The 24,082-nt window shown below is 47.0% G+C and overlaps 1 protein-coding gene across 1 annotated transcript in view; it reads left to right on the top strand.

Annotated features, from left to right (window-relative positions):
- The window catches only part of cep170bb (centrosomal protein 170Bb), a 52,581-nt gene that overhangs the window by 4,474 nt on the left and 24,025 nt on the right, over positions 1-24,082 (top strand). Inside the window, exons 2-13 of the mRNA XM_079526076.1 lie at positions 2,986-3,123; positions 6,067-6,156; positions 6,634-6,712; positions 7,247-7,305; positions 9,916-10,030; positions 10,891-10,980; positions 12,492-12,820; positions 14,508-14,679; positions 16,244-16,683; positions 19,036-19,107; positions 20,416-21,018; positions 23,663-23,821. Coding sequence (XP_079382202.1) covers positions 3,019-3,123; positions 6,067-6,156; positions 6,634-6,712; positions 7,247-7,305; positions 9,916-10,030; positions 10,891-10,980; positions 12,492-12,820; positions 14,508-14,679; positions 16,244-16,683; positions 19,036-19,107; positions 20,416-21,018; positions 23,663-23,821 — 2,313 coding nt within the window. The 5' untranslated portion in view covers positions 2,986-3,018. The remainder of the gene's footprint in view (positions 1-2,985; positions 3,124-6,066; positions 6,157-6,633; positions 6,713-7,246; positions 7,306-9,915; positions 10,031-10,890; positions 10,981-12,491; positions 12,821-14,507; positions 14,680-16,243; positions 16,684-19,035; positions 19,108-20,415; positions 21,019-23,662; positions 23,822-24,082) is intronic.

Here is a 24,082-nt window from a genome sequence, read left to right on the forward strand (position 1 = left end):
CTCTGTCCTGTGTCCAAGTGGCATGCTACAGGCAGCCCCCACTGTCTCTGTCCTGTGTCCAAGTGGCATGCTACACTACAGCCCCCACTGTCTCTGTCCTGTGTCCAAGTGGCATGCTACACTACTGCCCCCACTGTCTCTGTCCTGTGTCCAAGTGGCATGCTACACTACAGCCCCCACTGTCTGTCCTGTGTCCAAGTGGCATGCTACTGCCCCCACTGTCTGTCCTGTGTCCAAGTGGCATGCTACACTACTGCCCCCACTGTCCCTGTCCTGTGTCCAAGTGGCATGCTACAGCCCCCACTGTCTCTGTCCTGTGTCCAAGTGGCATGCTACACTACAGCCCCCACTGTCTCTGTCCTGTGTCCAAGTGGCATGCTACACTACTGCCCCCACTGTCTCTGTCCTGTGTCCAAGTGGCATGCTATACAGCCCCCACTGTCTCTGTCCTGTGTCCTAGTGGCATGCTACTGCCCCCACTGTCTCTGTCCTGTGTCCAAGTGGCATGCTATACAGCCCCACTGTCTCTGTCCTGTGTCCTAGTGGCATGCTACAGCCCCCACTGTCGCTGTCCTGTGTCCTAGTGGCGTGCTACACTACAGCCCCCACTGTCTCTGTCCTGTGTCCTAGTGGCGTGCTACACTACAGCCCCCACTGTCTCTGTCCTGTGTCCAAGTGGCATGCTACACTACAGCCCCCACTGTCTCTGTCCTGTGTCCTAGTGGCGTGCTACACTACAGCCCCCACTGTCTCTGTCCTGTGTCCTAGTGGCGTGCTACACTACAGCCCCCACTGTCTCTGTCCTGTGTCCAAGTGGCATGCTACAGGCAGCCCCCACTGTCTCTGTTATGTGTCCAAGTGGCATGCTACACTACAGCCCCCACTGTCTCTGTCCTGTGTCAAAGTGGCATGCTACACTACAGCCCCCACTGTCTCTGTTATGTGTCCAAGTGGCATGCTACAGGCAGCCCCCACTGTCTCTGTCCTGTGTCCAAGTGGCATGCTACACTACAGCCCCACTGTCTGTCCTCTGTCCAAGTGGCATGCTACAGCCCCCCACTGTCTCTAGGGCAGCATAGAGACAGTCAGTGGGGAAGATGGCTGATGAGATGTTAGGACACTAGGATGCTCCAGGCTCTGTTGGTTGTCTCCGGGCCTGGCTCCTCCTTCGTCTGACCAAAAGTGCAGAATCCTTCTGCATGTGCGTTGTGTCGCCTGACAGGAAATGGGAGGAGAGATATGGGGAGTGATACACGGCAAAGGTCTTCGGGATCGGGAGTCGAACCAGCAACATGCTGTCAGGATTAGCAGCCTAGGTGACCGGACCGCCAGGTCGGCCCGGGCCACTGATAGTGATATTTTATCTCCTACCAGGACCTCTAGTACTGGTGGTTTTATCTCCTACCAGGACCTCTAGTACTGGTGGTTTCATCTCCTACCAGGACCTCTAGTACTGCTGGCTTTATCTCCTACCAGGACCTGTAGTACTACTGGTTTTATCTCCTACCAGGACCTCTAGTACTGCTGGCTTTATCTCCTACCAGGACCTGTATTACTGGTGGTTTTATCTCTTACCAGGACCTGTAGTACTGGTGGTTTTATCGCCTACCAGGACCTGTAGTACTGGTTTTTATCTCCTACCAGGACCTCCAGTACTGCTGGATTTCTATTTGACCATACGGCCCGGCTCGCTGACTCTGAGCCGGGCGTGGAATGCGAGCACCCAGTGGGCCACTTTTGGTAAGCAGAACTGGCGCTGCGGGATGAACCGAACGCCGGGTTTAGGCACCCGATGCCGACGCTCATCAGACCCCGCAAAAGGTGTTGGTTGATATAGACAGCAGGACGGTGGTGAATGAGTGGATCGATTGAATGAACGGAGTCAATGGACAGTTGGACACATTCAGGTTGAAAGATATTATGTTCAGCCTGTCAGATAGGCCTATAGGTGTTTCAACTGCATGGGCAATAGATAGATTCCTATCCTATCCTGCCTATTAATGTAACTACATAATGTTATATGACTGTATCTATATATAGACGTGTGTGTGTGTGTGTGTGTGTGTGTGTGTGTGTGTGTGTGCGTGTGCGTGTGTGCGCGTGCGTGCACGTACGTGCTGGGGTTCTCATAGTGTCTACTATAGCAGACATTAGTGTAAATAAAAATCACACCCGTGTGAACTGAGTGGTGTACGGTTTTATATAGCATGATCAGCTGTGGTCTGACGTAATGTCTGACGTAATGAAATCATTATTATTATATAAGGTAAGGTATTATATAGCCTGATCATCTCTGATCTGACGTAATGAAATCACACCTGGATGTGATTTCACAACTGGCTTTTTTTGTGCAGAGAAAATGACCACGGTTGCTACGGTCATCCAGTTCACCCGGGTGTGATTTAATTACGTCAGAAATTATTTTGAACATAGCAACCATGCTCATTTTTTTCTGCACACAAAAGCCAGTTGTAGGAGTGGTTTACACCACTCAAAAATAAAATAAGTTAAAAACATAATAGCTACACTACAGTGCAAAAACAGACAAAGACCAAAGGACAGATAGGCTAACAATGTTGACACAAACCACAAGGGCCTTATGTAGTGCTTGTAGTAGGAGGCTCATGTCTGGATAAGAGTGTCTGCTCTGCTAAAATGCCTCATTGTAAATGTATGGTCGATGTAAATTGCAAAATAGGCACCCTACGTGACCCTAAATGACTTTGTAGCAGATTGCTGTTAGAATGGTCTTCTTTTGGTTTGTTGATTAAATAGCATTCAGTGTATTGTTGTTTTAATAGTGTGCGTGTGTTAATGTTGTCAGAGAAGGATGACACGGGCTCAACATGGCTAGACATGTGATGTCATCACACAAGATGATTATAACCTCTCTCTCTTCAACATGCTTGTAGTAGGAGGTTCACGGGGCCTCTAACATGAGACGTAAACCCCTGTCAGTCAAACCCCTGCCCTACGTTTTCCCAGGATGCTCTGGGCTTTCCCAGGAGGATTGTGAAGATGAGCGTCACTTCCTGGTTCCTGGTGAGCAGCTCGGGGACGCGACACCGCCTCCCCAGAGAGCTCATCTTCGTGGGCCGCGAAGACTGCGAGCTCATGCTGCAGGTGAGACCTAAAGCAGTGGGGTCTGGGGACCCCCAGGGGTCCTTGAGAGAGTACCAGGGGGTCCCCTGGTACATTATAGTTTGGAACCAAATGGCCACTTATGGGTCTGTAGCCCTGAGAGTGTGCAAATGGACCCTATAACGGGTCCATTTGGTTCCATTTGTACACTCTCAGAGTTAAATGTGGCTGTGGCTGTGGCTCAGGAGGTAGAGCAGGTCGTCCAATGATCCATGGGTCGGAGGTTTGAATCCCGGCTCCTCCTGTCTACATGTCGAAGTGTCCTTGGGCAAGACACTGAACCCCAAATTGCTCCCGATGTGCTGGTTGGTACCTTGCATGGCTTCCGCTGCAATCGGTGTATGAATGTGTGTGTGAATGGGTGAATGTAATGCACAATCTATGTAAAGCGCCTTGGATAAAGGCGCTATATAAATGCACCATTTACCATTTACCATTTCAATTAACATTGATTTTGCTATATAAATTGGGTGTCCCAGAGATAAAAATGCCATTAAATGGGGGCCCGTAGACTAATGCATGTCAAACTGAGGGCTCCTTTAAATGAAACGGGTTGAGAATCACTGCTACGGCCGTAAAAATCGTCTCTTATGGAGGGTCCCTGGCATATCTCTTCAAATCAATTTGGGGGTCTTTGACATGAAAAAGTTAGGGAACCACTGACTGACCTAAAGCAGTGGTTGTCAACGTTTTAGGCCCGGGTCACCCCCATAAACAACCTTTTTAGGCCTGGGTCACCCCCATAAACAACCTTTTCAGTCCCGGGTCACCCCCATAAACAACCTTTTTAGGCCCGGGTCACCCCCATAAACAACCTTTTCAGGCCCGGGTCACCCCCATAAACAACCTTTTTAGGCCCGGGTCACCCCCATAAACAACCTTTTCAGGCCCGGGTCACCCCCATAAACAACCTTTTTAGGCCCGGGTCACCCCCATAAACAACCTTTTTAGGCCCGGGTAACCCCATAAACAACATTTTCAGGCCCGGGTCACCCCCATAAACAACCTTTTAACCCATTTTGGGCGGGAACCCCTTTTGGTGTTAGCATTATGTCATGCTTTAGCTATTGAAAAATAGCAGATCTACAAGCTCATAGTGCGCCACCGAGTGGCGCGCTACGAGCTTGTAGGTCTGCTATTTTTGAAAAATCGAAGAACGACTGACATAGTAACATAGCTTTTTCAGAAAACTGTCATTTTCAAACAGACATTTTTAGAATCTGATCTCAGGTCAAAATGGGTTAATTCACGGCACCTCTGAATTACATTGGTCCGACCTCCCGTTCTAGGTCCCCAGTCAGACCATTAAAGGACCACTTCACCACTTTTCAACTTCTCTTCCTATAATTGGTCCTAACTATCATTCATGATAAAATACCACCATTTTTTTCTACTCAGTCTGTGTCTCATAGGAAGGCTGTGCTCAGTTCAGAAACCCGTCCACCAGTGACATCATCGATGGTGAATCCAAGCTAATAGAAACGGCAGGCTTTCTTTTCCTGAAAAGTTGCAATGCAAAAGTTGAAGCCATCGTTCTCACGATGATACAAATCTAAATATATTTTAAAACAAATCTTGTTTTAAAAAAAATCTGCCTAATGATGATGTCACTGGTGGACGGGTGTCCGAACTGCCCAAAGCCCTCCTATGAGACACAGACTGAGTAGGAAAAAATGGTGGTGTTTTATCATGAACATTAGTGAGGACCTATTATATGAAGAGATGTTGAAAAGTGGTGAAGTGGTCCTTTAACCTCACAGGAAGCCACGGATTAGTTGTAACCTGGCCACGCAGGTCTGATTAACAGGGATGTCTGACTTATGGGCATTCCCCTTTTATAGCACCTTGCATTTATGTTTGATGCATTTGATGTTTAAATGGTAAATGGTGCATTCATGTAGCGCTTTACAGAGATTGTGCATTACATTATGGTGGCGGTGGCTCAGGGGTAGAGTGGCTGGATGGTAACCGCAAGGTTGCTAGTTCAAAGCGCCTTGGATAAAGGTGCTATATAAATGCACCATTTATATTCACACACCGATGCCGGAGGAGACCATGCAAGGCACCAACCTGCACATCAGGAGCAAACACACCCTAATTGAATTAATGTCTTGCTCAAGGACACTTCGACACTAACTCTGGGGGAGCCCTGGTTTGAACTGGGAACCTTACCATCCAGTCACTCTACCCCTGAGCCACTGCAACTGTTTATTATGTTTCATATAGCGCTAAATACAAATAATGTATTTTATCGTTTGACCACTTGAGCCCTAGCGTCATTCTGGGGGGGGGGGGGGGGGAGTGGCAAGTGGGGAACGTTCACCAACAATAGCAGATCTACAAGCTCGCAACGCATTACAATGTGTTGTGAGCTTGTAGAATTGGTGCAGATTGAAAACAACTCAAGTACAGTGGAACTTGTTTTATTAACCCATTCAGGACAGGAACCCCTTTTGGTGTTTTAAGCATTATGTTATACTTTAGCTATTGAAAAAATAGCAGATCTACAAGCTCATAGCGCAGCACAGAGTGCCGCGCTACGAGCTTGTAGATCTTTTTAGAAGACAATTTTGTTGAATCAGTTCTCATTTATAAATGGGTTAAGTATAGGCCTACATGGTCTGAAGTGGTTGAACTGAAGTGATATCGATTAATTCAGAATTAGAGTATTCTGTCAGCACCCCTGGACTTGTGTTACGGCACTCACTTTGAGAAACCCTGGTCACTAGTCTGCGTCACACGCCACAGCTTCTCTGCTCACTTCCATTGTCTGTCTGTCTGTCTGTCTGTCTGTCTGTCTGTCTGTCTGTCTGTCTGTCTGTCTGTCTGTCTGTCTGTCTGTCTGTCTGTCTGTCTGTCTGTCTGTCTGTCTGTCTGTCTGTCTGTCTGTCTGTCTGTCTGTCTGTCTGTCTGTCTGTCTCTCAGTCTCGCAGTGTGGACAAGCAGCATGCTGTCATCAACTACAACCCTTCCACCGACGAGCACCTCGTCAAAGACCTGGGCAGCCTCAACGGGGTGAGACACCTTAACTTAACACAGCTGAACACCCGTGATAATACCTTAACACACCTATGAACACACCTGAACAAACATGTACATACTCTTAACTGGATTCAGGTATCTTCAGACGTCTTTAGGTATAGTTAGGGCCGATTCATACTCCTTTTTTTACCGCTGTAGTGCCGAAATGATTTCGGCTCGTCGGAAATTTTCAGTAGCACCGAAGAGCTGACTTTAGGACGGTACCCGCCCCCCAGAACCTCAAATGACGTCACATTGTAGGCTCTACAGTACAGAGCCGAACCGACTTTTATTCGTCTCTAAAATAGGAGTATGAATCGCACCTTAGAGTCTAACTGTATACCTAAAGACACCTGAACATACCTGAATCCACCTGTACATACACCTAAACTGGATACTACTACTACTACTACTAACTACTAATATTTTTTTTATTTTTTTATGTGTTTCCTGTTGTGTGTTTTGTTGCAGACATTTGTGAATGACCTACGTATTCCTGACCAGACCTACATCACCCTGAAACTGTCCGACATCATCCGCTTTGGATATGATATCCTTCTTCTGCTTCATACTGCTTTCTATAGCTTCATAGTGCTTTCTATAGCTTCATAGTCCTTTCTATAGCTTTATACTGTTTTCTATAGCTTCATACTGCTTTCTATAGCTTCATAGTGCTTTCTATAGCTTTATACTGTTTTCTATTGCATTATACTGCATTATACTACTTTATACTGCTTTCTACTGGCTTATACCGCCTTGCAGTATATTACTTTGTACTGAAAGACATTATGACTGTGTCCAGCAGGTGGCACTATATTTCCATTATGAACTGGGGTCGTAACCACTTTAACTCTGGCATTCCAATTGGGGGAAATTAATATGTCACTATACTATTTGCAAAATAATAGTGAAAATCGCCGATGAACAGTCTCACAACAGGTCACTATGCAACACACTGTGAGCTTGTAGATTGGGTATTTTTTGTCACGTGACACTGTTGTTTGTATGCGTCAAATATGATCAGAGAAGTGGTGTTTTTAACCCCATGGCGTCAGTGGTTTTCTCCTTAACTTCTCGTGTTCACATTCTCATGTCTATGTTCTGGAGAAAAACACACACAAGGTCCCAGAGGAGGCACTCAAGGTGTGTGTGTGTGTGTGTGTGTGACTGTGTGTGTGTGTGTATGTGACTGTGCGTGTGTGCGTGCACGTGCGTGCATGCCAAAATGTGGGGGATTTATTTTTAATACTATTTTTGTGAATTGTAAGGCAAAACACTGACAACACAGAAAAGACGGCCACAGCAAAGCCAGCCACCCTTACCTGATTCGGATGTGAGAGACAGTGCAATGATGGCAGCGAAATAAATAACCATATATTCATGAAAAAATAAATATATATTATAAAATATACATTTCTGCATCAGGCAAGTGTCAAAGTCAAAGTCATACGATTAGTCACAGACGTTGCCGCAGTGAAATTTGTTTCCCGCATTTGACCCATCTCTTGGAACGGTGAGCCGCAGCGTGCGCCGCGCTCGGGAATCATTCGTTGATTTTTTTTGCGGCTTACGCCTTTTATTGTTTTTTTTTTAAGGGACAGACGGTAGGCTGACAATAAACGGGAGAGAGATGGGGGAAGACATGCAGTAAAGGCCGTGTCGGGCTCGGGAGTCGAACCCGCGGCACACTGCGACTGGATTACCAGTCGGGTGCCCAGACGGTTACGCCACCGCCTGGGCCTCATTCGTTGATTTGACCCCCCAATCCAACCCATTGATGCTGAGTGCCAAGCAGGGAGGCATTGGGTCCCATTTTTACAGTCTTTGGTATGACCCGGCCAGGGGATCGAACGGTCCCCGACCTCCCAGTTTCAGGGCGGACACTCTAACCACAAGGCCACTGCAAGGCCACTGCAAGGCCACTGCGGGGCTATAGCAGTGAAGGTTTTGCTGGCCCTGACGGCCCACCGCTGCCTAATTGTCCCCTAATAGATGGCATTCTTCATTCTGAGACATCCTCTTCTTAACATTGATGATTGACAACGTAGGCTTATTCAACTTCAACTTCATGATTTGGACATGGACTCAACTGTTCACTCTTTGTTTTCAATCCTTTTTAAAAAATATATATCCCAAAGATCCAGCTGTTTTAACCCATTTTGGGCGGGAACCCCTTTTGGTGTTAGCATTATGTTATGCTTTAGCTATTGAAAAATAGCAGATCTACAAGCTCATAGCGCGCCACCGAGTGGCGCGCTATAAGCTTGTAGGTCTGCTATTTTTGAAAAATCGAAGAACGACTGACATTATAAAAACATAGCTTTTTCAGAAAACTGTCAGGATTTGGAAGACATTTTTAGAATCTGATCTCGGGTCAAAATGGGTTAAATCCGACTGTCGCGTTTCCTAATCCCTTCCGTATTCCCATGAACACGGTGTGCTGGTCGTCATGACGACGCAGAGCGTTTGTCAGGAAGTAACATGCATAAGAGGCGCGTATATCTTTTCTACGTCCGAGCATAGACGTGGTAACGCCCCGCCTGCTTCTGATTGGCCTAGCGACACTGCCAGCCTTACCGGAGTTTCCTCAGAGGTGGAAGATGCATGCTGGATAGCAGTGGCGTGCACAGACATTTAGAGGGGCAGGTGCTCAAGTTAAAAAAGGGCACCTTGTGCAGCGCGTGGAACCGGCCGGTTGCCTTAATCCATTTTGGGCGGGAACCCCTTTTGGTGTTAGCATTATGTTATGCTTTAGCTATTGAAAAATAGCAGATCTACAAGCTCATAGCGCGCCACCGAGTGGCGCGCTACGAGCTTGTAGGTCTGCTATTTTTGAAAAATCAAAAAAAAAAAAGAGAAATAAATGTTTTTTTTTTTGTTTTTTTTTCAAAAGGGCACATTGCCAAAAGGGCAGGGGGTGCTCTAGCACCCCCTAGTGTCTATCTGTGCACGCCACTGCTGGATAGTCTGCCGGGAGGTTTTCTTTTCACAGATAAGTAAGCCTGGGGCCGAGGCTACGGGGTTACTCCGTGGTGGGAAATAAATAAATAATACAAGTACGATATAATACAAGAGAATGACAGCTTGGCACGCGCGCGACAGTAACTTTTATTTTTGTAGAAGAGGCAAACTAATATTGTTTGTTTATGCCGTTGGCCTGTTTATTTGTATACATGTGTAAACATTATTGTACTGTAAAAAGGTCTCTTTTCCCTTGATCTTTATCTTTTTTGAGTATAATCGTATTAGTTTACTATAATTAGATTAATACACGATTATCAACACTAACAAGGCTCGCAAGGCAACAACAGACACGATGTGAGCCTTGTGGATTAGTTGTTTTTGTTTGGTACGCATCACCAAGATCAACGAGAGTGTTGCTGTCATCGTTGTGCATTTTGATTTGTTAACCCCTCAACCCATGAAACTGAGTACGTCCGGACCACCCCCTCGTGTGTGCGTGTGCGCGCACGCGCGTGCGTGCGTGCGTGCGCAGTTTCAATGTATGTATTGAAGGATATTATTTGGATATTCTACTGTTAGATATGTTCTTGGTTTACTTATGGTCCTATAGATGACTATTTCTATGCGTTCGAGCGAGGTATTACCTTACATGTTGTCCGTGCTTACTGTAAATCACTCTGGATTAAGAGCGTCTGCTAAAGGCCTGAATTGTAAATTGTCTAAAGTGTGTACATGTGTGTGTGTGTGGGGTGTGTGTGTGTGTGTGTGTGCGCGCGCGCGTGTGTTCAGCATGAGAAATACACCAGCCAGTTGCAGATGAGTCTGAGAGCATCGGAGACAAAGAGGAGTGATGAAGATCAACTCAGACTGGACAAAACCGAACGAAACAAACCTCTGACCCAAGGTAACGTAACACACTACTACACTATAGAGACCTAACCCACTGGACCTCATTTATCAAAGTGGTGTAGACCAACGCTTTTTCATGTCTAGGTCCATTATGTATTTATTGGGCATTTGAGCCACGTACCACCATTTGTTGAGATTTAGCCTCTCAGACCCAAAACAAAATAATATTTTTATCGTTGGATGAGATTTTGTCCCCAATTCCTTATTGCCGTATTGATGTTGGTACCATAGGAGAGATAACAGGCACACGATGATCAAAATAACAATTAGTTTACATTCTCTAGACTTCTTGTAAATTTAGTAATGCAGATGTTTAACAATAATCTAACTATTGAGAGCATAACATGAAACCAAAATGGACCCGTAAGTGTCCATTTTGGTTTCATTTTACACCCTCAAGAGTTAAAGATCACGAAGGGTCTATTTGGTTAACAACTTTCCATCATTTAGCTGAGGACCACCTGGAATCCCCTCAAGGACCACTGGTTGAAAACCACTAGTGTAGACCAATTTTCTTTTGCGTATGGCGAAATCGCTGCAAATGTTGGCATTGTATCGTTCCAACGCGACTTTGACTTTTGACGTACCTCACGCCAAAGATCACGCCTGGTCGGCAGCTAGTGTAGGAGTTGTCTTGTCGTAGACGAGCGGAGCAGCATTGTCTGACCATTGTATATTAATATATTATAACTTCCATTTTAAAAAGTGTGTGTGTGTGTGTGTGTGTGTGTGTGTGTGTGTGTGTGTGTGTGTGTGTGTGTGTGTGTGTGTGTGTGTGTGTGTGTGTGTGTGTGTGTGTGTGTGTGTGTGTGTGTGTGTGTGTGTGTGTGTGTGTGTGTGTGTGTGTGTGTGCAGAGCCTCCAGCGACGCGGCCCACTCCGCTGTATGGTCAGCCATCATGGTGGGGAGAAGCAGATGCTGATAAACTAGACGCCAATCAAACAGGTAACATTGTTGTCGTTTTAGATTAAAAAAAATGGCTTCTAAACAGTTTTCAGAGAAACCTTTCATGTCCTTTCATGTCAGTGGTTCTCAACCTTTTCCATGTCAAGGACCCCCCGAATTATCTCTATTTGGCCGCCGACCCCCATCTGAAAATATGTTGTTCCAGGGACCCCCAAGAAGCAAAGATTTGAGTTAAAAAACGTTTGCTCTGAAAGAATATATATTCAATGATTTGTACCACGATTTTTCAAAAATAGCAGATCTACAAGCTCGTAGCGAGGCACTGAGTATTTCATTTACCGTTACCGTTAGCTGTTTTTAGCATCTGTCGCTAGACTCCAGTGGCTCCCATGGTGTGACGTCATCGAATATCCCCAAAATCTCCCCGTACACTGAAGCATCCTTAGGGGCACAGATTGAGATAAAGGACGATGTTTAGAGCTTAACACTTAGGCCGCTATCATTTATTGAAAAATTAGGATCTAATTCACGCCAGCATTTTTTAAATTTGAGCTCTTATTTTGAAAAGCTCCCATTTCCGGTCCATGAGCAGTAGTCATAACCTTGGAATCTACACGGAGCTAGGCAGGCCTTGTTTACAATCTGAATCCAGCCCGGAGCTCTGGAGAGCTCTACATCGTCAGATCTGTGCCGTCAAAGAAACGCTGTTTTGACCAAAATGCCATCTGGGACAAGGAATAGGAGATACAGGCGATTGAAAGAAATGGATAGAATGGATTCTTATGGCGACGACGATCTAAGATGGGCGATCCAGTGCTGTGCTAACAACACAGCTAGCTAACCGGCTAACGTGAGTAGCATTTTGGCTCGAGCAATCAAACGCGCTATAAAAGCTCAATTGCCGAAGGCCGTCGGCAATGGCGTTAAGCGTCGGTATCAAAATTAGGCGTCAATTGACTTTAATCGTCGGCAATGGCGCTGAAAGTATTAATAAAACTTTAATCCGACCTCGCTGTTTACATTGAGAGATGACTCTCTGGAGTGGAGCTATGACTCGTTAACCTCGCCTCACCAGGCTTTCCACCTCGGAGGAAAGCCTGGTCTCTGTTCCAAAAGTGCTGTGTGAAACAGGTCTGGAACGGATGATATCGCTACGTCATGTTGTAGTATTGTTTTGTTGTCATCAGGCAGGAACAATCAAACGGAACTTCCTTTCCCTCAAACCGGAAGAATAACAATAAAAGCTCTCGTGGGGGGGGGGGGGGGGGGGGGGGGGGGGGGGGTGGAAGGAAGTTCCGGAAGATTGCTGACTACAAAACAATACTACAACATGACGTAACGATATCATCCGCTCCCGACCGGTTCATGAACCCGAAATGGAATGGTGCCCAGGCTAATGACTCATCACACAATCGCTTCCGGTTCAACGAGGCTCAACGAGGCTGTCTAAAAAAAGTGTCATGCTATTGCATTTTCCTGGAACTGGTTCTGAGTGGAGCCATCTGGTGGCGGCATGTAATCAGTGAATTGTTTTATTTGTTATTACCTAGACATCCAGAAGGAGGCGGACTTGGGCGGTTGCCATGGCAGCTACAACAGAGAGCCCAGCTACTTTGAGATTCCCACCAAAGACCTGCAGCCGCCGCACCGCCCCGAGACCCCGCCCCTCGCGAGGGCGGAGCTTCACGAGATCCCCACCAAAGACACGGACCCGGCGCCCGCCCCGCCCCCCGCCCTGCCTGCCCCGACGCCGCCCGTGGTCCAAAGCCACGCCTCCTTCACCATCGAGTTTGACGACCTGACGCCCGGCAAGATGAAGATCAAGGACCACGTCACCAAGTTCTCCTCGCGCCAACAACGCAGGATGCACTCTCCCAAGGTTAGGATATCATGTTTGTAATGTAATTGCGACTGCAGGTCCGCATTTACTATGAAAGCGTACATTTCCCGTCAGTCACTCAATATCCCCATGTATGGGAATGCCCCCATATATGGTGCCCAGGTCTTATGACATCACGTGACATCGGTGCCCAGGTCTTGTGACATCACGTGACATCAATTCATCAGGGATGCCATAGTAAATGCGACCTGCTGTCGCAAATTAAGCCCATATATGGAGATCCCTGATGTCATGAATATTGGCCAGCAACTCTACATCTGCCCTCAAACCCTTAGATCTCCATATATGGATACCTGTTCTGACATTCCATGTGTTGATCCTTCCCCATCCAGCCTTCCTCTTCGATGTCTCCCTTTTGACTGATACCTGACGGAAAATACCCCCTTAGATAGCACTTTTTGTAGACTTAGATAGCATTTGATACAGACTTATAGCATGTTATGTAGACAGCACTAGAATTGCATTGTATGTAGTCATAGCACTTCATAGTACATACATACTACATACATACTATGCTATACTATGTATAGTATAGTATATATGTATAGTTTATATGTATAGTTTCATTATATAGATATTCCACTGTTACGTTCTTAGCTTACGCATTTTTTCATGATAACTACTTTTTATGTATGTGATGTACTGCCATGCTTTTTGTTCTTGCTTATTGTAAATCGCTCTGGATTAAGAGCGTCTGCTAAATGCCTAAATTGTAAGTAATTAGTGCAGCCGCGCCCGGCAGCAGGCGAAAACTAGAGTTCTCAACAGGACTGGAAATTAAGGCCCGGCCCTCAATGTCAAACCCTGTACCAGTGATGTAAATAGGATTTCAATGTAATGAGTCCCGGGATGCAGGGATGGTCTTTTAGATGAGTCCCAGGGACATTTTATGAGTCCCACTTCAATGACGTTAGGAGTCATATTTTGCCATTTTTACAAATTGCAGCATTTAACTCCCATTTCATTTTATATGGTTATAATGTGGTTATATTCATGTAGAAAACAGAAGAAAAAAATATTATTATAACTAAAGCTAGCAAAACGATGCAGAGGTCGTTGTTTTATTGCGTCCCTTAACTATACTGCTTTTTGGGATGCAAAATGCACCCTATTTTAATCTCTGCTGTACACTCAAGAGAATGTCCCCTCCACCACCCTTAGATCTCCATATTTGGAGCTGACATTCCATATGTTGATCTGACCTCATCAAACCCTGTACACTCAAGACATGCTCCTTATATGGTCAGTACAGAATTGATCTGACCCCCCCATGCCAAAGCGCCAGCGCTCGCCCAGCAGTCTGACGTCAACGAGGCGGATGCGTGCACGCGACCTCAGGCGTCTTAAGGCTCATTCATAGTCTGGATTTTCGGTGGTGAGGTGACCACCGGAGCTGAAATAACGTTGAGCGGTGGTGAGTAAAAACAGAGAGAAGGGCTGGAGCGGTGGCGGTGGTTTGCTCTTCACCGCGACTCGTGACGTCATGTTGTAGTTCGGTGGTCACCTAACCACCGAAAATCCAGACTATGAATGAGCCTTTAGGCTTCTCGCCCTTAGGCGTCTCACTGGCTTAATCATTTCACTAGTTTGAGTTAACTACAATTACTACAATACTATTACTACAATACTATTTCATTAGTTTTAATTAACTACAATGACCTTGCAGGCTCCGTCCACCAGAGGCATGGGTGCCACCCCCAGCGAGGTGATGTCATCACAGAGCAAGGTGGTCGATTGGCTGGTGCACAGTGATGTCAGCATGATGAGGAGGCGGCCTACGTGCGACGACGTTTACAGCACCAAGAGTGACCTGGAGGTCAACATCAAGACACTCAAAGGTCAAGTTCATTCACATGATCACATCACACTTTAATGTCACATCACCGTTTTTCGTAAACTCATGCTTTTTCCCTTCCATGCTTTCTGTTTAGTACAACCAGTTTTCATTTGGTTTAGCCAGAGCCATAGAGTAATAGACAGAGTTACGACAACTCTGTTCACTTCATGGGGCCAGTCCAATGGCGGCTCTCCTACATAGACTTCTATTGAATGGGGACAACCGCAAGTTTACGGAATGCATTGGAGTCTATGGGCTCCCGCGAGTACATGAACCACGTTTTCTGCCCCCTCAATGTCGTAACTCTGTCTTACTCTATGGCTCTGGGTTTAGCCATAGTCTTTTTAATAACATTCTATTTGGTTTTAGTCATCTGGAATGTATCCCACTTCGGACCGCTACGTTGCCCTCACACCTGCTAGTATACCTACCATAACCAGATGCTATGTGGTTGTGTTGCTAGGTAGACATAACTACCACTATGACAACATAAACAAACTACATCACCATGACAACATACACAAACTACATCGCCATGACAACATAAACAAACTACATCACCATGACAACATAAAGAAACTACGTCACTATGACAACATAAACATCTACGGCCACGTCACTATGACAACACAACCATAAACAAACCAGCCCAATATATTGGCATGCCCAAATATGGGCACATACTGATGACACCAGGGATCTCCATATATGGGCATAAAAGGGATGCAGGTAGACGGACAATTTGTTGATTGATTTGTTTGGGTCTGATGTCATGCTGACACAGTTAGTTTAGATGACCAGTCGACCACGCACACACCATATTTGGGCGTAGCTGCAGTGAACTCTATATACGGTGATGGCTGAGTCACAGTGACATCAGCGGGATGACGGTGACATAAGCAATACATCTCTCTGACGTCACACTAGCACAGCGACCGACTATCTTTCGACAGAGAAGAAAGGCAGAACTGAAACGTCTTACGAAGAAATGGCTACCATGGAGCATACATTCAAGCTGAGCGACGCTCTGGAGCACTCGAAGATGTTTCTCTCACACCTTCAGAAGAATGGTCCATTCCCCACGTTCCTCTCTGGGGAATTACCAGACGATCGCCGACTCCATTCGGCCGTCGGTGAGGAGCTACCGAGGCTCGGCGGAGTCCCTGCGGTCCTCCCTGGAGGCCGAGGCCAGGAGGGTGAAGAAGACGTCGTCGTCACTGCTCATGTGACCATGGCTCAGTCATAACCATATATGGATTTGCAAATGCAGCTACGCCCAAATATGGAGTGTGTTGTCTAACATGAATGTGTCGTCATGGCATCAGTCGCAAACAAATCAGTCAGCTCCATATATGGGCACAAAAGGGAAAACATACTTCATATAAGGGCATATACTTATTGACACATCACTATGAGAACATAAACAAACTAGTCACCATGACAACATAAACAAACAAACCACGGCCACGTCACCATGACAACATAAACTACGCCACCATGACAAGATACTATGGGGTTCTGTTGCTAAGATACCATAACCATATGCTATGTGGTTGTGTTGCTAGGTAGCCACCATGAGGATGGAACCCAGAGCGACTCCGAAGACACTGCCCTGCTCAACGGCAAGAAAAGCAAGTCCCACCATCACCCCTCCCACTCGCAGCACTCCATCCAATCGGAGCCTTTTTCTGAGCCGTCGCAGCAGCAGCAGCAGGCGGTCCAATCGGAGACGGGCTCGCAGAAGGTCGTCCAGCCCGCTCGCTATTCGCCGCCCGTGACTACGCCCACCTCCTCGGCCCCTGCAGAGAGGCCGCTGAGCGAGCACAGCCCCCATCCTCCTCGCAGCCCGCAGGGGGGCGTCGACACGGAGGCCCCGGCCCCGCCCCCCGAACACCTGAGCCAGCAGGCGTTCATCATCGAGTTCCTAGACGACAACCCTCGCAAGAAACGCTCGCAGTCCTTCACCCATAACCCCGCCCACGCCGACAACTACTCCACCCTGAAGGTGCGTAATAGGGCCATAACCCCGCCCACACGACAACTAGGTGCGTATAGGGCCATAACCCCGCCCACACGACAACTACTCCACCCTGAAGGTGTGTATAGGGCCATAACCCCGCCCACACCGACAACTACTCCACCCTGAAGGTGTATAGGGCCATAACCCCGCCCACGCCGACAACTACTCCACCCTGAAGGTGTGTATAGGGCCATAACCCCGCCCACGCTGACAACTACTCCACCCTGAAGGTGCGTAATAGGGCCATAACCCCGCCCACACCAACAACTAGGTGTATAGGGCCATAACCCCGCCCACACCAACAACTACTCCACCCTGAAGGTGTGTATAGGGCCATAACACCGCCCACACCAACAACTACTCCACCCTGAAGGTGTGTCTAGGGCCATAACACCGCCCACACCAACAACTACTCCACCCTGAAGGTGTGTATAGGGCCATAACCCCGCCCACACCAACAACTACTCCACCCTGAAGGTGTGTATAGGGCCATAACACCGCCCACACCAACAACTACTCCACCCTGAAGGTGTGTCTAGGGCCATAACACCGCCCACACCAACAACTACTCCACCCTGAAGGTGTGTATAGGGCCATAACCCCGCCCACACCAACAACTACTCCACCCTGAAGGTGTGTATAGGGCCATAACACCGCCCACACCAACAACTACTCCACCCTGAAGGTGTGTCTAGGGCCATAACACCGCCCACACCAACAACTACTCCACCCTGAAGGTGTGTATAGGGCCATAACACCGCCCACACCAACAACTACTCCACCCTGAAGGTGTGTATAGGGCCATAACCCCGCCCACACCAACAACTACTCCACCCTGAAGGTGTGTATAGGGCCATAACCCCGCCCACACCAACAACTACTCCACCCTGAAGGTGTGTATAGGGCCATAACACCGCCCACACCAACAACTACTCCACCCTGAAGGTGTGTATAGGGCCATAACACCGCCCACACCAACAACTACTCCACCCTGAAGGTGTGTATAGGGCCATAACACCGCCCACACCAACAACTACTCCACCCTGAAGGTGTGTATAGGGCCAAAACCCCGCCCACACCAACAACTACTCCACCCTGAAGGTGTGTATAGGGCCATAACCCCGCCCACACCAACAACTACTCCACCCTGAAGGTGCCCCAGTGGTTCCCAAACGTTTTAGACCGTGACCCAAAAGAGAAAGTTGATGCTTCCCCCGAGACCCAAACTAGTGAAAATAGCCGATCTACAAGCTCCCAACGCGTCACTTCGCGACGCGTTGGGAGCTTGTAGATATGCTAATTTGTGGAATTTATTTTCTTTTTCTTTTGTTCCTTCATGAAATCACTGAAAAAAAATATCTTTGGATTAGTTTTTAATTCATGAAATATGTTCCTTTTTTGGGAACATAAAAAAAAAAAAAAAAAAAAAAAAAACGTTTTGAAATGATATTAATTAAAAACCAAAAGTTCGGAAACAAACGATAAGGGGACCCATCACAATGTGTCCAGCAGGACCCACCACATGTATCCTGCCAGGCAGTGTTTGGGAAACAGTGGTATAGGCCTAAACCCCGCCCACATGATTGAATGTTACAGTATGATTGGAAAACCAGTCAGATTGAATTTGATCTGTGTAATCAACACTAGAGGGCGATGCAAGCCAAGGCATCTCATTCTCCGTTATGTGACAAGACCTGCGGTGAATGAACTAACCTGAGGTCCCCAGTTCAAATTTGATTATTTTGGGGGTCCTGACGGTATACCCGTTGACCGTTATTGCGTAATCGCCTGATAGCAATTATTAAACTATTACAATTATTTAACCCATTTTGACCTGAGATCAGATTCTAAAAATGTCTTCTACATCCTGACAGTTTTCTGAAAAAGCTATGTTTCTATGTCAGTCGTTCTTCGATTTTTCAAAAATAGCAGACCTACAAGCTCGTAGCGCGCCACTCGGTGGCGCGCTATGAGCTTGGCTTTACAATGGAAAACTATTTCTTATCATACACGCTCTCAATATTATTTGATGCTTGAGACCATACATACCTCCACTACATCTGGAAAATCTGCTTTCAAGTGCGCTGCCTCACACACTTGGAACACCTTACAGACTTCACTAAGTTATTCGTCATATCCGCCCTGTGCAATATTTGCTTTAACAATGCCTAGATGGCAAAACAGAAATATAATTGTCATCTATATGTTCCTAATGTTTGACGCAAAAACCATAAATACAATTAAATCATTAATCGCCATTATTTGTCACAACGGTGTCAATACAAATGATTTTGACAGCCCTAATTAGCATCTGTCTTGTTCCAACCCAACCTGAAGGCCAAACTGGAGAGGAGGAAGGGAGGGGAGAGGCCTGTCTCCATGCACGCACACATCCCTCCGACACAGCAGGTAAACTGTCTACTCTACGCAGTGGTTTTCAACCATTTTGATACCAGGGCCCACTATTTATTCAGCATTTGAGCCACGGACCACCATTTGATGACATTTAGCCACACATTACATGCTGTTTAACCCATTCAGGCCTGACGTCGAAATTTCTAAAATGTCTTCTAAATCCTGACAGTCTTCTGTCAGGATTTGCGCCACATTTTCACGATTTTTTTCAAAAATAGCAGACCTACAAGCTTGTAGAGCACCACTCGTGGCGCGCTATGAGCTAAATTATAACATAATGTTTAAAACGCCAAAAGGGGTTCCCGCCCAAAATGGGTTAAGAGAGATAACAGGCAAACGTTGACCAAAATAACAATTCTTCTACAGTACATTGTCTAATTGTGTAGACTTCTTGTAAATTAAGTCATTCAGATGTTTAACAATAACATATCTAAGGGTCCATTTGGTTACCAACTCTCCATAATTTAGCTGGGGACCACCTGGAAACCCCTGCTATTTGCACGTTCTGTTCACATATTATGATAGAATATTTTATCCTTTGAAAAATCTCAAACATTATTGCGATTGTCAATGTTAGATTGAAGTTATCGCTATTATTATACTATTATTGTCTCCACCACGCCAAGGGCATGGGGGGACTATGTTTTGCACCCTGACCGTCTGTCTGTTACCAGCTCAACTCTGGCACCGTTGGCCCAGTCGCTACGCAACTGTGCACACACACACTCCCTGGATGCCAATTCCGAACCTCTGCCCCACATTTTCCAGATCGGCCTGTCATAGCGCTACCAAGAGGCAGATTATTTTTTGCAAAACACGTGGTTTGCTATTAATCCTACCAGCTATAAACTCTGGCACCGTTTCCCCGGTCGCGACGAAACAGTGCGCACACACACACTCGCTGGATGCCAATTCCGAACCTCTGCCCTAAATTGTGTTCCGTACGCTTTTTTGGAAAATAATCTTCCTCCTAGTATAATCACGATTATGTTATAGGGGGGGGAAAAATCACGTCACTCCGGATTTTTACCCATTCTGGACGGGAACCCTATACTTTAGCGAATGAAAAATAGCAGATCTACACTCTGCTATTTTTGTAAAATCGTGAAAATGTGTGCAAATCTTTGAATATATATTCATTCCCAGTGAACGCTTTGAATTCAAATCTTTGCTTTGAATTCAAAACAACATATTTTGAGATTGGGGTCCCACATGAAAAAGTTTGAAAACCACTGATGGAAACATCTCAGGTCTCAGTCCTAAATGGGTAAAGCTGTGCTTCTGCCCCCCCCCCCCCCCCAGGTAACGGTTCCTTTGAAGGGCCAGGGGCCCGGCGGCGGCCCCCAGCGCTCCAGCTCCCTGAAGCGGGAGAAGGAGAAGACGACTGAGGCCGACGGCTCCTCCTCCTCCTCGCGGTCCTCCTCCTCCATCGTGGTCAGGCCATTCGGCAGCGTGGGCAAGAAGTCCAAGCTGGCCCAGGAGTTTGCCGCCGAGTTTCTCCTGGCGGACTGTGGTGGTCCGGCGGGAGACCGCGCCTCCCCTCCGCCCATGTCGGCTCCGCCCGTCATGATGTCACCCTCCCGGACCCTCCTCCCCTCCCCCCAGGAACCCCCGGCTCCGCCTCTCTCCGCCTCCTACCCCTCCTCCCCCCTCCTCCAGCCCGTCCCGTGCCACATCATCGCCGCCCCGGCGGCCGCCGCCGCCCCTTACCAGACCCCCTCCTCGCCCGCATGCCACATGCCCCACCCCCTGGAACTCCTGGCGGGAGACCACCCCGCGGCCTCCCCGCCCCAGCGGGCGGCGAGGAACGAGGAAGACGACAGTTTGAGCGACGCCGGGACGTACACCATCGAGACGGAGAGCCAGGACAAAGAGGTGGAGGATGCGCGGAGCATGATAGACCAGGTCAGACCCCCTCTGTACAAGACACTACTAGCATGATAGACCAGGTCAGACCCCCTCTGTAGAATACACTACTAACATGATAGACCAGGTCAGACCCCTTCTGTACGAGACACTACTAACATGATAGACCAGGTCAGACCCCCTCTGTACAAGACACTACTAGCATGATAGACCAGGTCAGACCCCCTCTGTACGAGACACTACTAGCATGATAGACCAGGTCAGACCCCCTCTGTACGAGACACTACTAACATGATAGACCAGTTCAGACCCCCTCTGTAGAAGACACTACTAACATGATAGACCAGGTCAGACCCCCTCTGTAGAAGACACTACTAACATGATATACCAGGTCAGACCCCCTCTGTACAAGACACTACTAACATGATAGACCAGGTCAGACCCCCTCTGTAGAAGACACTACTAGCATGATAGACCAGGTCAGACCCCCTCTGTACGAGACACTACTAGCATGATAGACCAGGTCAGACCCCCTCTGTAGAAGACACTACTAGCATGATAGACCAGGTCAGACCCCCTCTGTAGAAGACAATAGCGACTTTAAGGAATGACGGTTTACAGGACGGCTCCGCTAGGCGGAAGTACAGCTGCTATGACGTGACCGCCGTAGCAGTCAAAATCGTTAAGCAAACAGCCGTCGGCGACGGGTTCCCATCCCTTTTTGGTTCCCATGGTGACGCGTCTATGCAGTTAATAATAATAATAATAATAATAATAATAATAATGCATTGTTGTCGCTTCTCTGACGATGCAGAGCTCGCGGCAAGAGCTGGCATTCAACATGATCCGGTAAGATTGTAAGATCTTACTTTTGGACAGTTTGGTGAACAGTGAATTAGTAGACTAAAGTGTAATTAGCAGAGCTCATACAAACAACGCGTCCAAAGCACTCAAATCACTCGAGCAAGCAGGTTTATGTATCGAGCACTGATCCGTTTCCGCTTGCCGGAGCGGACTGCCGTAGCCGTCGTTGCTTAAAGTCCCTACTACTAAAATGATACACCAGGTCAGACCCTCTCTGTACAAGAGACTACTAAAATACACTGCTGGTATAATGTCTTGGACCCAGCTATTTGTTTTCTATTAACTGCTATTATTGAAATGTAACTATATACTAGATATATTGGCCTAGCGTATTAAAATACATAACCAACGAATGGCTAATACAAGTTCAAAAGGACAGAGTTCAAAAGGACAATGACAACCACTGCACTGCAATCACGAAGGACGTTTCCTGGAAGCCTACTGTAGAATCAACATGCAGTGGTACAAAGTGACTCTGTTAGTATAGCAATATAGCAGTAATATAGCTGCCCTATAGTTCCATAATCCACAAGTGCTATGCATGGTTCCTTCTTCCCGTAGTCAGACAACTATTAAAACAGTCTCCGAATGCTATACAGTGTCTGGAACTACACCTCCCATTAATGCTATACAGTGTCTGGAACTACACCTCCCATTAATGCTATACAGTGTCTGGAACTACACCTCCCATTAAACAGTCTCCGAATGCTATACAGTGTCTGGAACTACACCTCCCATTAATGCTATACAGTGTCTGGAACTACACCTCCCATTAAACAGTCTCCGAATGCTATACAGTGTCTGGAACTACACCTCCCATTAAACAGTCTCCGAATGCTATACAGTGTCTGGAACTACACCTCCCATTAATGCTATACAGTGTCTGGAACTACACCTCCCATTAAACAGTCTCCGAATGCTATACAGTGTCTGGAACTACACCTCCCATTAAACAGTCTCCGAATGCTATACAGTGTCTGGAACTACACCTCCCATTAAACAGTCTCCGAATGCTATACAGTGTCTGGAACTACACCTCCCATTAAACAGTCTCCGAATGCTATACAGTGTCTGGAACTACACCTCCCATTAATGCTATACAGTGTCTGGAACTACACCTCCCATTAAACAGTCTCCGAATGCTATACAGTGTCTGGAACTACACCTCCCATTAAACAGTCTCCGAATGCTATACAGTGTCTGGAACTACACCTCCCATTAAACCCGAGACAGGAAGTTGGCGTCTGCTCATTTCCTTTCACAAAAAATATATATTATACATACAAATACATTAGCTATGTTAGAAATAGCTTTACATTACATTGTTTCCATTTCTGCTAAGCAGCAAGCTACATATGCTGAGGTGATTTTTCGATTCATATTAGGACAAATTCGCACTGCTGTAAAGACGGAACGGAAGCGGGGAGGGAGGTGTCTCTTCCGCTTTATCGCGTACTCATTTTCAGAGCTTCCGTGCTGTACGACCGAAAGCATAAAAAATTGCGGGAGGCAACAGTCTGGCTTGCGTGACTATCCTTCCTTCCTCCCTTCCTTCCTTTCCTTGATGCGATAACATCCATACTGTTTTCCTGTGTCCCTGTGGCCGTGTCCTGTGTCCCTGTGGCTGTGTGTCCTCATGCGTACGTCATTTCCTGTCCCTTTCCCGTCTCCCCGTGTCACCTGGCTTTGTGTGTCCTCATGCATTACATCCTGTCCCGTTTCCCCCCATGTGTCACGGCGGCTGTGTCGTCATGCACGCGTCCCCGTGTCCCCCGTGTCCCCCCGTGTCCTCTCATGCATGCTGTGTCCCCACATGCAGGTGTTTGGTGTGCTGGACAGTCCAGAGTACAGCGGGGCTAGTAACCCTGCGACAGCGGCGTCGGCCTATAGGCCTGTAATAATGGACGCAGAGCAGGGTTACTTCTGTGTGGATTCTAAGCATGGCTTTAACCCGGCTGCACCCACCAGCCCCATGCAGGTAATCACTCCCCTTACACCCCCTTTTTGATTTGATTTGAGCTGGAAGTAATGCAACATGCTGCAGTTCTCATTTAAAGCCCAGGAGAAGAAGAGAAAATAAAGTAAATTCCACCCTCGCCAATGGGAATTTGACCAGAGTTTACACTTGGTTTTTATTACCAAGTAAACCTTTTCATAAAGAAACTGGGGCTACGAGGCTATCAAGGCAGGGGAAAAAACAAAGTTTGAGCAAAGCTGTAGCTTACAAGTAAAGGGCTTC

The sequence above is a fragment of the Electrona antarctica genome (genome assembly GCF_951216825.1).
Source record: "Electrona antarctica genome assembly, chromosome: 17".
NCBI classification, from domain to species: Eukaryota; Metazoa; Chordata; class Actinopteri; order Myctophiformes; family Myctophidae; genus Electrona; species Electrona antarctica.